This window comes from Danio rerio, chromosome 3 (genome assembly GCF_049306965.1).
Source record: "Danio rerio strain Tuebingen ecotype United States chromosome 3, GRCz12tu, whole genome shotgun sequence".
Lineage (NCBI taxonomy): Eukaryota > Metazoa > Chordata > Actinopteri > Cypriniformes > Danionidae > Danio > Danio rerio.
Window position 1 is genome coordinate 42,832,501 of NC_133178.1, and position 13,004 is coordinate 42,845,504.

General features: G+C 32.7%; 2 protein-coding genes across 4 annotated transcripts in view; one reads left to right on the plus strand and one right to left on the minus strand.

The window, feature by feature from the left end:
- The window catches only part of pla2g10 (phospholipase A2 group X), an 18,167-nt gene extending 5,932 nt beyond the window's left edge, over window positions 1-12,235 (minus strand). The window contains exons 1-3 of one of the 2 annotated variants that reach the window (XM_073938900.1): window positions 12,131-12,235; window positions 8,491-8,678; window positions 2,565-2,733 (exon numbers count right to left, since the gene is read on the minus strand). In XM_073938900.1, the coding sequence (XP_073795001.1) occupies window positions 2,565-2,733; window positions 8,491-8,527 (206 nt within the window). In that variant the 5' untranslated portion in view covers window positions 8,528-8,678; window positions 12,131-12,235. Of the gene's footprint in view, window positions 1-2,564; window positions 2,734-8,490; window positions 8,682-12,130 lie in introns of those variants that run through there. The other variant, NM_001002350.1, reaches the window with a different exon arrangement.
- A 23-nt stretch (window positions 12,236-12,258) lies between these two features.
- The window catches only part of zc3h7a (zinc finger CCCH-type containing 7A), a 33,956-nt gene continuing 33,210 nt past the window's right edge, over window positions 12,259-13,004 (plus strand). Inside the window, exon 1 of one of the 2 annotated variants that reach the window (XM_073938490.1) lies at window positions 12,259-12,454. The gene's annotated coding sequence lies outside the window, so the exon portion shown is untranslated. 2 annotated transcript variants of the gene reach the window in all.

Sequence of the window (13,004 nt, forward strand, 5' to 3'; positions counted from 1 at the left end):
CTGTGTCTAATATGGAAAAGTTTATGTGTTTGTAACCTCATGGCTTGTTCATTGTACTGTGTTATTAGCTAGTTTCCTGTAGGCCTAATATAAGGACAGTTCATCCGTTCTGTCATTATTTCTTGCCCTTTACTTGTTTCAAACTATTTTTTTTCTATTGTTTAACATAAATTAAGATATTTTGGAAAATGTTGGAAACTTGCAACCAATGGTGTCCATAGCATTTGTTTTTCCTACGATGGAAGTTAGTGGTTTTCAGCTTTTATCATCTTGAGTGCTTAGCAGAAGATAGAAATGAATAAATGTTTTGTACCTATAAGGGTAAGTAAATATAGTGAGTAACTATAGTTTTCTAGTGTTTGTTTGCTTTATTTTTAACTGATTACATTTAAACATGTACATAAATCAACCCTGGTAATAATAACTATGAAAACCTCATTTGAAAGATTGTGTGTTTATTTTTTGTTTATTTGATTGCATTTATTTGATTGTATTTATTTATATGCATTTATTTATTTTTATTTGATTGTATTTATTTATATGTATTTATTTATTTATTTGATTGTATTTATTTATTTGTATTTGTTTGTTTATTTGGTGCTATTTATTTGATTGATTGTTTATTTATTTATGCGTTTGATTGTGTTTATTTATTTATTTGATAATGTATTTGTTTATTTGATGATTTATTTATTCTGATTGTATTTGTTTATTTATTTGTGTTTGATTGTATTTATTTATTTATTTGATTGATTGTTTATTTATTTATGTGTTTGATTGTATTTATTTATTTATTTGATTGATTGTTTATGTATTTATGTGTTTGATTGTATTTATTTATTTATTTGATAATTTATTTATTCTAATTGTATTTGTTTATTTGATGATTTATTTATTCTGGATGTATGTATGTATGTATGTATGTATGTATGTATGTATGTATGTATGTATGTATTTATTTATTTATTTTAATGATTTATTTATTTGTGTTTGATTGTATTTATTTATTTATGTGTTTGATTGTATTTATTTATTTATGTGTTTGATTATATTTATTTATTTATGTGTTTGTTTGTTTTTGTGTGTTTTTGCTTGTTTGTTTATTTATTTACTTATCATTGTGTTTATTTAAATAAAAAAAGAAAATGTATTAAAATAAATAGTCATAAAAGAAAAAAATAAGAAATTATAACTATTTTAAATGTAGTCAGGAAAGTAGCTAATTCATACTAATTCATATAATTTAATTTACATGAACATGTAAGATTTTTAAAAGGGGGTCCTGCCCCCAAACCCGATCCCTAAACTCACCCCTCATTGGGGCATGCATGAGCTATATTAAATATACTAAAAAGTTCTAATGAGATCATACAGATGAATATAAATTAAACACTGAATCAAAAAATTACAAATTGTCATAAGATTGCATTAATGTTTATGATGCATCGACTATGGGACGAACAGTAAATTTGACATGGTTCTCTCTTCTGACACCAATGCAGCCCCTATCAATTTATTCATTTTTCATGAAAGTCACAAAAACCCTATTGTGGAATTATTCTTTTGCCATTTGAGAAGATGGGATTGCAAAAATGTACTTCTGGTACTCTCCCATTTATACGTTTACCCAACTACACTCTTACACGTTTATATTTTTTTACTCGTTCAAACTTTTTAAAATGAGCTGAAACAACACAATTTTTGAGATTTCATTGGGACAACTTAATTTTTAATGTTCAATCCACATAAATTTATTAAAAGTGTTAAGTTAACTTAATCAATTTGTGTTGGGACAACATGAATGAATTGTGTGTATACCCTGTTCTGCACAATTTCTTCATGTTGTCCCAACACAAATCCATTAAGTTAACTTAATTGTTTTTACAAATTTAAGTGGATTAAAATAACACAGTGGGCGACGCAGTGGTACAGTAGGTAGTGCTGTTGCCTCACAGCAAGAAGGTCGCTGGTTCGAGTCTCAGGTCAGTTGGCATTTTGGTGTGGAGTTAGCATGTTCTCCCTGCATTCGCGTGGGGTTTCCTCTGGGTGCTCCGATTTCCCCCACAGTCTAAAGACATGCGGTACAGGTGAATTGGGTAGGCTAAATTGTTCGTAGTGTATGAGTGTGAATGAGTGTGTGTGGACGTTTCCCAGAGATGGGTTGCGGTGGAAGGGCATTCGCTGCGTAAACTTCGCATTCGCTACGTGCTGGATAAGTTGGCGGTTCATTCCACTGTGGCGACCCCGGATTATTAAAGGGAATAAGCCGAAAAGAAAATGAATAAAAATAAAACAGTTAAGTTGTGTCAAAAACACATGAATTGTGTTGATTCAGTTCATTTTGAGTAAGTGGTTTAAACAAGAAGCAAAAATTGTTTTTATTTTTTGAGTGAATGACGACTTCTGCAGCTGAGAAACCTGAAAATATGAAAGAGGTCAATAAAGTGCTTTAGAAAATGAAATAAAAGTGACTTGATTTGAAGAAATGGCCAACTGAGAAGTGAATGCAGTCTGCTGATATGCACATAACTGCTTGAATATTTGTATTTAGCATAAAGTCTTACCAGTCCGCCCTGTCTCTGGGCCAGCCTTGACCCCCCAGACCACAGTAACATCCGTACATCACATAGGACAGAGCTGAGCGGCCAGTGCTGCACTTGATGACTCCGGCCAGCTCCAGCAGACCCCTTTTACTCCGTAAAGAGCGCTGCGGCTGCAGTGACGCCATACTGACTGAAAAATAATCAAAACGCTTGACTCTCCTAAAGATTTGTTATACTGTTAACAATTGGAAGACAGGCTCCCACTGATGTTCCTTTATGTTTCATTCTATAAACAACTTATGAGTAGTTTACAATACAACACAATTGAACATTTTATTGTTCAAGGCGACTCCAGAAAATTAAAAAAAATATATATATAATCTGGATTATGTAATCAGATTCCAAAAATTAAGAACTCATAATTACAGTATTATGCATTTTTATATTTTAATAATCAACATACAGTCACCATTTTATATGCTGCATTACTACATTCTCAAAACTGAAGCACATTCATTATTTATGTACTCTCCCAAACCCTTTTGTTCTCTTTTAAATGATTATTTCCTTTCTTAAGCTTCTTTAAATAGTATGAAGCGGCGATGTAAATGTCATGGATATGTCTGTATCTTTATTAGAGTATATTTATTTATAGAAACCTTCCCTTTTAACTTCACTACAATTCAAAACAAAATATTGTACTTTTTACCCCACTGCAGTTCCTAAATAAAACTAAAGAGTAAAAAGTTATTTTGAAGAGGAGAAATTAGATTGGAGACAGGATATAGTGGTTTTCAATTTGTAAACAAGCTAAATTGTATCAGATAACATCTTAAATTGGTTCACAAATCGATATCTGACAACAGTTCACTGATTCTCCAGTAAACAACTCACTTATTCACACCGTTCAGAGTGAGTCTCCAGTTAAAAACTCACTAATTTAAATGATTTATTCAGAGTGAGTCTCCAGTAGGGTGACGCAGTGGCGCAGTAGGTAGTGCTGTCGCCTCACAGCAAGAAGGTCGCTGCTTTGAGCCTCAGTTGGGTCAGTTGGCGTTTCTGTGTGGAGTTTGCATGTTCTCCCTGCTTTCGCGTGGGTTTCCTCCGGGTGCTCCGGTTTCCCCCACAGTTTAAAGACATGCGATACAGGAGAATTGGGTAGTCTAAATTGTCCGTAGTGTATGGGTGTGAATAAGTATGCATGGATGTTTCCCAGAGATGGGTTGCAGCTGGAAGGGCATCCGCTGCGTAAAAACATATGCTGGATAAGTTGGTGGTTCATTCTGCTGTGGCGACCCCGGATTAATGAAGGGACTAAGCCAAAAAGAAAATGAATTAATGAGTCTCCAGTAAACAACTCACTGTTTCAAATGATTAATTCAAAGTGAGTCTCCAGTAAACAACTCACTGAATCAAATGGTTTATTCAGAATGAGTCTTTATTAAACAACTCACTGATTCAAATGATCTGTTCAGAGTGAGTCTTCTGTAAATAACTCACTGATTTCATAAACTAATATAGATGTGGTTCAGCATGTGAATGTGGATTTCACATGTTTTCACTTGAATTATCATGAATGATCTTTGTGGTTATTAGAGCATAACAAGTTAAATCAACCTTCTTGCAAAAAAAGCCATGTCATGAGTAAGTACTTTTATTACTTATTTAAATAAAAAATCATGTCCTTTTGTACTCTGACTTAAATAATGTTAAAACAGGAGGTCATATTTTAGGGTACTTTTACACAAGTGCCGGATTTGTGTACTCCACCACTTTACGCAATTTCATGTGTGAAACTAATAACGGTGACATGAGCTGTGAAACAATGTGTCTTCATCATGACCTTCAGAACTGTCGATTCTGGATGTCTGCATAAAAAATATATGAAACCTAAAAGACTTTAGTCATGTAATGACAATTACATGTTCACAGAGTGCAAGGATTCTCAGTCTGTCAGCCACACCACATAATTAAAAAAAATGCTTAAATTTTTTTTATTTTTAATGTTTTTATTGACTCAAACATTCGGTGTTTTTACATTAACTGAGAAATCCTGGTGTAAAGTAATACATTTTTGATGAAGATGGTATTAAAACTTTTATGTATTTTTCTTTGCTTTTTTATATCACAATGGAATATTAATAAGTGTTTTTTTAATTTATAGACAAAAAGTAATCTAAAAGTAATCAACAACTAGTCAGAATACCTAAAAGAAATATCCTAGATTACATTACTAACTAGTTTTCATCAAGTAAAATCAACCATTTTAATATTGTGAATGAAGCTTGTGTGGTTCACATACTCAGCTGGTAGTAGACGTCACAAGATGTTAATTTTAGGTTAGATTTATTTTGTGACATCAGGTGGCCAAAATTCATTCATCCATTTTAGGTTGTGTTGGAAAGTGACCAAAATCTAACATTGAGCCAACATCTTAAACCAATGTCATATTGACAACTACTGACATTTATTCATCTGGTATGGCAACCAAAATCCAACATCTGATAGACGTCATAGTGGTAATGTCCACTCAACATCAATAACATCATAAGACATTGATATTTGGTTGATTTTAGATTGGACATTGTACAATAATGTCGGCCTGATGTCTGTTCCGAGATCAACCCAATTTTTATATACAAACAAAATGCAGTCCCCACGACGTTGGGGTGCAACGTCAATCTGACGTCATGTTGATCTTGTGCCTGCTGGATATGAACATGAAAAGGAGAAATATTTAGTGCATTTAAATATGTGGATTGTAGGCTTGCAATATATATTTTTATATAACTTTAAAAAATATATAATTATTTAATAACATTGAGTAATAGGTATCACTAACATTAAAAGAAGCTGGAATAAATTACATTGAATACACTGATAACTCTCCAAATATACAGCAGAAAATATTTTGAACTCAGTGTCAGGTTTTACTGCCAGATTCAGAAGTGGCACTGGAATAATAACTCCATAATTTCAAAGAAATTAACAATAAAGAATCAGCGGGTGACTTTAAAATAAGCTTAAAAGACATGTTTAATTCATTAAATTATTTTTCCTGTCTTACAAAGCAAAGTTGCGATCCATTCATGGCAAAATAAAAATATTTGGATTAACTATTTCTTTTCCAACTCAAGTACTTCTTATATTGTCAATATTTGCTAATAGATTACCATATTTAAAGTATTTTACATTGACTAATTTATTGTAAACTAACTGTCTAAAAGCCTCACAGTACAACTTCAAGTGCACTTCTATTGTCCAGAGTTTCCTAAGGCAATAAAAGGACCATTTTTCACCAATGCAGTGTCAGATTCCACTGATGAAGTGTTAGATTCCAGGATTTCTTAAAGCTCTAAGTAAACAGTGTATCAGTCTTAGTCATAAGTGTTTATTTTGTACTGTTTGCCTAATCCGTTCTGGTGGTTTAATATCTCCAAAAATAACAGCAAATTCAGGTAAATCTGACTGCTTTTTTGAGATACTGGCAAAAAAAATGTCCTAATTATCTTGAATGAACTCTTTCTTCTGGAATGCACCATTTATGAATGTATGCATAAATAAAGACATACAAAAAATATAATTTGATTGTTTCTTCAAAGATCACAATTGAATTTTAACATTTTAAATCTGTTTTAGGTGAAGGCTAATGTGACTAACGTCAATTTTAACAATCAGCTTCATGTGTAATAATACATGTTCAGAGTTTTTTTAAGATAAAATACATTTTAAGGAAAAAATGTTTCGAAAAAAATAAAAGGAACTTTTAGTCTTAGACACTCAAAGTTTATATTGATATATATATATATATATATATATATATATATATATATATATATATATATATATATATATATATATATATATATATATATTCCAAAAAATATTAAAAACATTGACCCAATGTTTGAGCTAAAATAAATGGGTGCTATATTTACAGTATAAATAACATGGTTTCTGCAGGTTTTAAAATTTAGACTTTTTAAGTCATTTTTAGGAGCGTTATGAATAAATTAAAATTTCAGACTTCTACAGGGCTAAACACTAGGATTTTCATTTGTCCCTTTAACATAAATCTTTTTAATTAATGTGTCAGAACAAGCCACCCCTGTATATATACACACACATTTATTTTAATATACTGTCAATTTTCCTTTTTAAAACTTGACAAGCCTTAAAAAATATACTGTGCACAACAGCCTGTCAAGGTCAGTGTTCTCACCACATATTAATCTATAAATACATTCAGAAGTTACAAATGTTATTGTGAGAAAAAATTAAACCATGCTGGTAAATAAGAGTTTTAAATAGAGTTTTGTTCAAAGTTTTATTGATACAGTAGATTGTTGATGATTGGACGGGGGTTGGCTTGATTAGATAGTTTAGATCCATAAAGGAAAATTAAGTCTTATTTAAAGGTCTAAATTTTTGTTTTTGAAATTGAAGACCCTGCGGGCGCCCTGGTAAGATTTTTAAATATTCATAATATATTATTAATTAATACATTTTTATAAGTTAAGATCATGTTTCATGAATATTTAATACATTTCCTACAGTAAATGTATCAAAACTTTATTTTTGATTAGTAATACGCGCTGCAACGAACTTCATTTTGACACATTTAAATGCAATTTTCTCACTATTTTTTAAAAACCCTAACATTACAGATGTTCTAATAGTTGTATCTCACCCACATATCTTCCTAATAAATCATACATCAATGGAAAACGTATAATTCAAGTATGCGCCCTGTAAAGTTTTAAAGCCAATGATAAACTTCCGGTGAAAGCTTAATGTGAGTATTTTAAATTTCACAAGGTTGTTTTTACAGCATCAATGTTGTTATGTCATTACAATACATTCAGTTAAATAGACTCAAGCGTTCATTTAGTTGTTCAAGTGTACAACAATATGAAAGACCATTGTAACCTCAAGTGCCGTCAGTAGCAACAGAAATTCCATCATTTTCCATTCTCATATTTTAAAGACATGGCGAGGGGAAATTGAATTTAATGCAGTGCTTCTTGTCCGATCTGAGACCCACTTCATACCGAATATCTAACAGGCAGTGAAGATTAAAAATTAGATCTTAAACGTGACAATTTTGTAATGGATAGCCCTTGCCGCCTTGCCGCCAAGTCTTTGTGCATATAGCCCCTTAACTTTCAGATGATGTAAAAACTTACATTTGAAAAAAGTGACCTACACTGTAAAAAATACTGGACAACATAAAGAAATTAACTTGTAAGTTTAAAAAAGACATGGCATCTGGACATTTTTCATAGAAGAAGGTGAGAAAGACATGGCTGCAGCCACCTTGTTGAATTCAGAGTACAGCACATAGATTTAAAAAAAACAATTGCTTAACGATCTTAAAAATCAGTTGGAAAAAGAACTTAAACTACAATTATATATGATTATGTTTTCCAATTACTGACCTTGTGTTTAATATATTATTTTAGTATTGTTTAGACATGTTAATGAGTCATGAGACCGTAGCATTGAAAAGAAACTCCAGACGCACCTGATCACTGATACCCTGATGAAGGCAGTTCTTTGCTGAAATGCGTAGGGTTTAAGAATTAGTCATGTGAATAAAGGCTTTTCATTGTTTTTTTCACACTTCTCGAGTGCCTTGGATTGATTTTAGCTGTTTAAAAAAATAAGTAGATTGAACAAGAAGCAATTAAGTTGTCACAAAAATCCCCTAGGAATTGTGTTGTTTCAGCTCATTTTAAATAAGTAGTTACAAAACAGCAAACCTTATTTTTTAAGTGTATAGAATATGACATTGTGGTTCTCGGACCCCAATATTATAAACGCACACTGTATACAGACACTGCATGTGTCCAGTGGTCACTAAATCACACGTTTACTCTGCAAAATGAATAAAAGTGGAGCAGTTTGAGTGATCATGAACTGTTAAATAAGATGTGATCAGCCTCACCTGTGAAGAGCAGGAATGTGTGGTACAGCGAAGTCATTGTGCTCACAGGTAATAGTCCGGTCTCTGTTCAGTCCCGGATAAACAGACTTCCTCAGTGCTGGGCTTTTTTTAGATGTGAGCGTAATCTCAGTCCATCACTCCTACTGTAGCCTAATCCTCGCCTCGCTCTCTCTCACTCCTGGAGGCTGCTGTTTGTGCATGCAGGGTTAAAATTATGTTAAATGAGCTGCAGTCTGAGACTGCTGGATAATGATGACTGGTTGGGTGGGTGTTGAGCTCAGGACCGCCCTGTGATGGCTGGTTTGGCTTTTCGGTTCAGACAGTTTGAGCTCAGCCAATTTTGGAGTCATGATCGAGCACGCCAGTGTGGGCTGTTTACTCTGCCTTGCGTCTGAAAATGAGCTATTCAGAACAGGATTCAGGCCATACAGCAGTTTGGAAAAATGTAAAACTTAAAAAAAAAAATTTTGATTTGATGTTCTGAACATTTTTGTGTAGGCCTATTTGATTATTAATGTTAGGAGTATACTTGAGAATACTTGATGTTAATGTTAGGAGAACACTGGATTCTAATTGGTCAGTCAAATAAAGACTATATGTAATAGAATAAAGAGATAGAATTTCTCTATACTTAAAAGCGTGATAAATATTATTGTGAATAAAGCTGGAATTGCATTTTGAATAAACAATGATCCTGTTTCGTCTTTCAAGGTTTTTTTGTTACATTTAAAGGTGCAGTAGTTGATTGTCTTTAAAAAAAAATTATTGTGCTGCTTGAAAGTCTCTTCACATTCTAATAGTACTGATTAAAGTAAATGATCTAAATGTATTTACATGTAGTTTTATATTCTGGGTAAGGCATAAGATAAAAAAAATTTCATCCAATAAAAATTTGTCAGGCCGACAATTCCTTTAATTCTGATATGTAGCCCGAACTGTCTGTTAACTAATGTAGATTTGTACATCTGTTCACCCTTGTTCACGCAGACAGATCCGCCGTCGCGTTCACGTGTACACGAGAGTGACAGCAGTAAAAACAAATACTGACTCAAAACTAAAATCCTGAATCAATATTAGAGTTAATTTTACAGCTGGAGGAAGGATGACACCATGGCTGAAGCATTTCTTTTTGACAGGTATTGTTCTGTTTTAAAAATATATTAGTCACGCAAAGCTGATTATTTAGATGAATTAGATTATTTGGTTATAAATGGGTTATAAGTCTTCCAGCGAAAGATTGATATGACTATTTTCAGTTTCATAAGGGACCTTTTACAGCATCAATATTGTAGAATTTATTATTTTAACAACAAAACATCAGTAAATATATAGCGATATTCTGCCTAGCGTGCTTTACTGAGGTGAAGTTGGCTTTATTCACATTGGTTCATTTCTGAACAATGACAACTTGTGATGTGCTCATATTGTTTACAGGGCTACTCTTTAAAATTCCTTCTGAAATATCATGTAAGTATGGCTTAGTCCTGCACGACCCTGGCCAAGCACCAGAATAACTTTAGGACAAAGTGCGTGAGAGACCAGCGCTCTTTGCATGCATGAAATATTGTACATTAAGACAAATTTTGCTTGCCACACAACTGAAAACGGGCAGTTTTTCATTCAAAACTGAAGTTTCATAAAGTACTATAAAGTTTTCTAACTGGCAAAAGACATGATCTAGTGGCTCTCTCATCTTTACGATGTGCGTTCATAATTTCAGGGGGCATGGCTTTGGACGGCAGGGTAGGGACTGTGTTTTCAAAGCTGTTATGCTAATGGATAGCATCTTAGCAGATCACATACTGCACCTTTAAGAAAAAAATAGCCATTACTGTAACCTGTAGCACAGCAGAGCAACATCTGCGGATATTTTTATTATTTCTGAGTAAAATTCTGTATTTATGTGGAATTTTGAGAGTAACTAAAAACTGATCACATGAAACAAAAAACTTATTAAGGGTTTAAAATGCAGATCCAGTTAGAACCACTTATCAGGTAAACAAAGAAAGTTACTCATTTTGTCTACTAAAGAGAGAGAAAATCTTAATTTACAAATTATATTAAATCATATTAACATTTTTCTATTATTTATTAATATTACAGAAATCAAATAAAAAAAAATTTAATAAATATATATTTACACATAAATAAATACTCAATGGTGAGTAAAAAAAATGTGCTGAATTCTGTTGGACCACCTTTTCAGTAAAATAACAGCAAATTGTCATTTCTTGCAGAAAATAAGGCACATAATTTAAGAATTAGATTTGACTGCCAAGTTTACAATTTTTGGTTGAAAAACATTCTGGGAACTGAAATAAGTTTGGTTAGCTTGGTTCCCTTTTGGCTAACCAGGATAATTTTCTTGACTAAACTGTCTCTCCAGCTTAAGAGAATGTTTAAGGAATGTTCTTTTAATGTTCCCTTTAAAAGTTGTCTCAAACCTCCCTGCAACAAACAGGAAGGTCAATTTTTGGTCGTCAAAATGAACCTACAGTGAACATTAAGACCAAGTGGGAACAACTTGGATATTTGTTGGGTGTGCACATTTTAAGTAACAAATGAAACGTTTAAGCCATTTACCATGTAATTACAACAATGATTTAAACAGTAATATGAAGGCAGAAAAACAATGTTTTTGTAGGCCTAATGCTAACTAAACACTCTGACACCGGAAGTCTCATTCAGGTTAAATTCTCACCACACTGGACGGTTTTGAAGTTTTGCAAAGAAACTAGATTTAAACACTACATTTGTAAATACCGTAATGTATAGTGTACTTTATTAATGTATATAAATGTATTGTACTTCCATAGCCAGTAGTTTTTCTTTCTTTCTTTTTCAATAAAGGAGCTCTACAATTACCAATGCACTGTATGAACAACAACTACATTTAACTAAAAAAAAAAAAAAAAAAAAAAAATATATATATATATATATATATATATATATATATATATATATATATATATATATATATATATATATATATATATATATATATATATATATATTAGGATAATGTACTTCCTAACCCTAGAGCTATGCATGCCGTATATATTCAGTATATATTCAATATGCATGCTGCCGTATATTAGGATAATGTACTTCCTAACCCTAGAGCTATGCATGCCGTATATATCCAGATTATTGATTATTATTAGTGTTTAGTACTTTTGAAGCCATTTGTTTTAAGTAAAATCACTGTCCATTGAGACATCCCCTTTTCCTTTTCTTCGATGCATTTAAAATAATGACCACATTCTCTCATTGACTGCATGATACATTGTAACTTTAATCTTAATTCAGCAACTGATTTTAAAAAGCTAAATAATTAAACCAATAAACATTTTTTAAAAGTGACTCAAATATTATTACTTATTTTTTAAAAGTAATGCGTTACTTTACTCGTTACTTGAAAAAGTAATAATATAATGTAACTCGGGTTACTTGTAACGTGTTACCCCCAACAATGCGTTATTAACGTATTTTACGGCAAATAAACAAAAAGCCTGATTGATTGACTGAACCAAAAAAGCAAGAACAGATTTATTGCAATGAAATTTTCACTCAATAGTTGATAGACACTCAAATAATTCATAAACCACAAATTTAATACATGTTATTTTTTATACTGTACCTCGTTTACTAGTGAGCGTGCCATCATCAGTACTGAATGTCACAGGTCGGTGTGTTCGAGTGTATCCTGAAGAGGGCGCTGTAACCTTCTTCAACTAGTACGTTACTAACCGAAAAAGTGAACAAGACGTCATGAAGATCACGTTGCCCAAAGAAGAGACAGGATTGACGAACACATGAAAACATTAGCTATTGTATGGAGCGCTTTCATTCCTGTTGACTACTGATCTACTTCAGGTGAGATTTTTTTTTCTGTGGTGTGGTCTAGATTTGGTCGCCTCCATATGTCATGTTGGCCACTGGTTTGCTGTGTGAGTGGGCAGAGGTGCGCGGTAAAATGCTATCATGCTAGTTAACCTAACGTTAGCGACTGTTCACACAAGAGTTTGCATGTTCAACCATTTGGCTTGTACAGGAGATCTGCGCGTTCCCCCTTTACAGATAAACACGACAAAGGCGCCAGTTTTACTGTAAATTTATAAATATCTATAGGAATTTTTTTCAGTTTGTGAAAACAGTTGGCCATACAATGGTCGTGTTTCAATAATAAGTGCGTCGCCTATCTAGACAGCACATTCTGGCGTCGAAGGCTCGTTTGGACAGCCGTTATGGGCCATGTGTTTAGGCGACTCAGCGTCCATATATAACAAAATGTTTGGGAAAGGCACTTTCTTTATGAACGGTGTGATAAAATGTACCTGGCTAAATCGACCAATGTCACTCGGCACATTTTGTGAATTTCCCTTATTTACCGCCAAGTGGGCTCAAGTTAAGGAAGTGTGTTGCTTTGTACTGAATTCCTCACAGCTTTTCTTCCCCAACCATGGAAATGTAATATAGCTGGGTCTGGATGAATCTTCTTTTGAGTCGGGTGT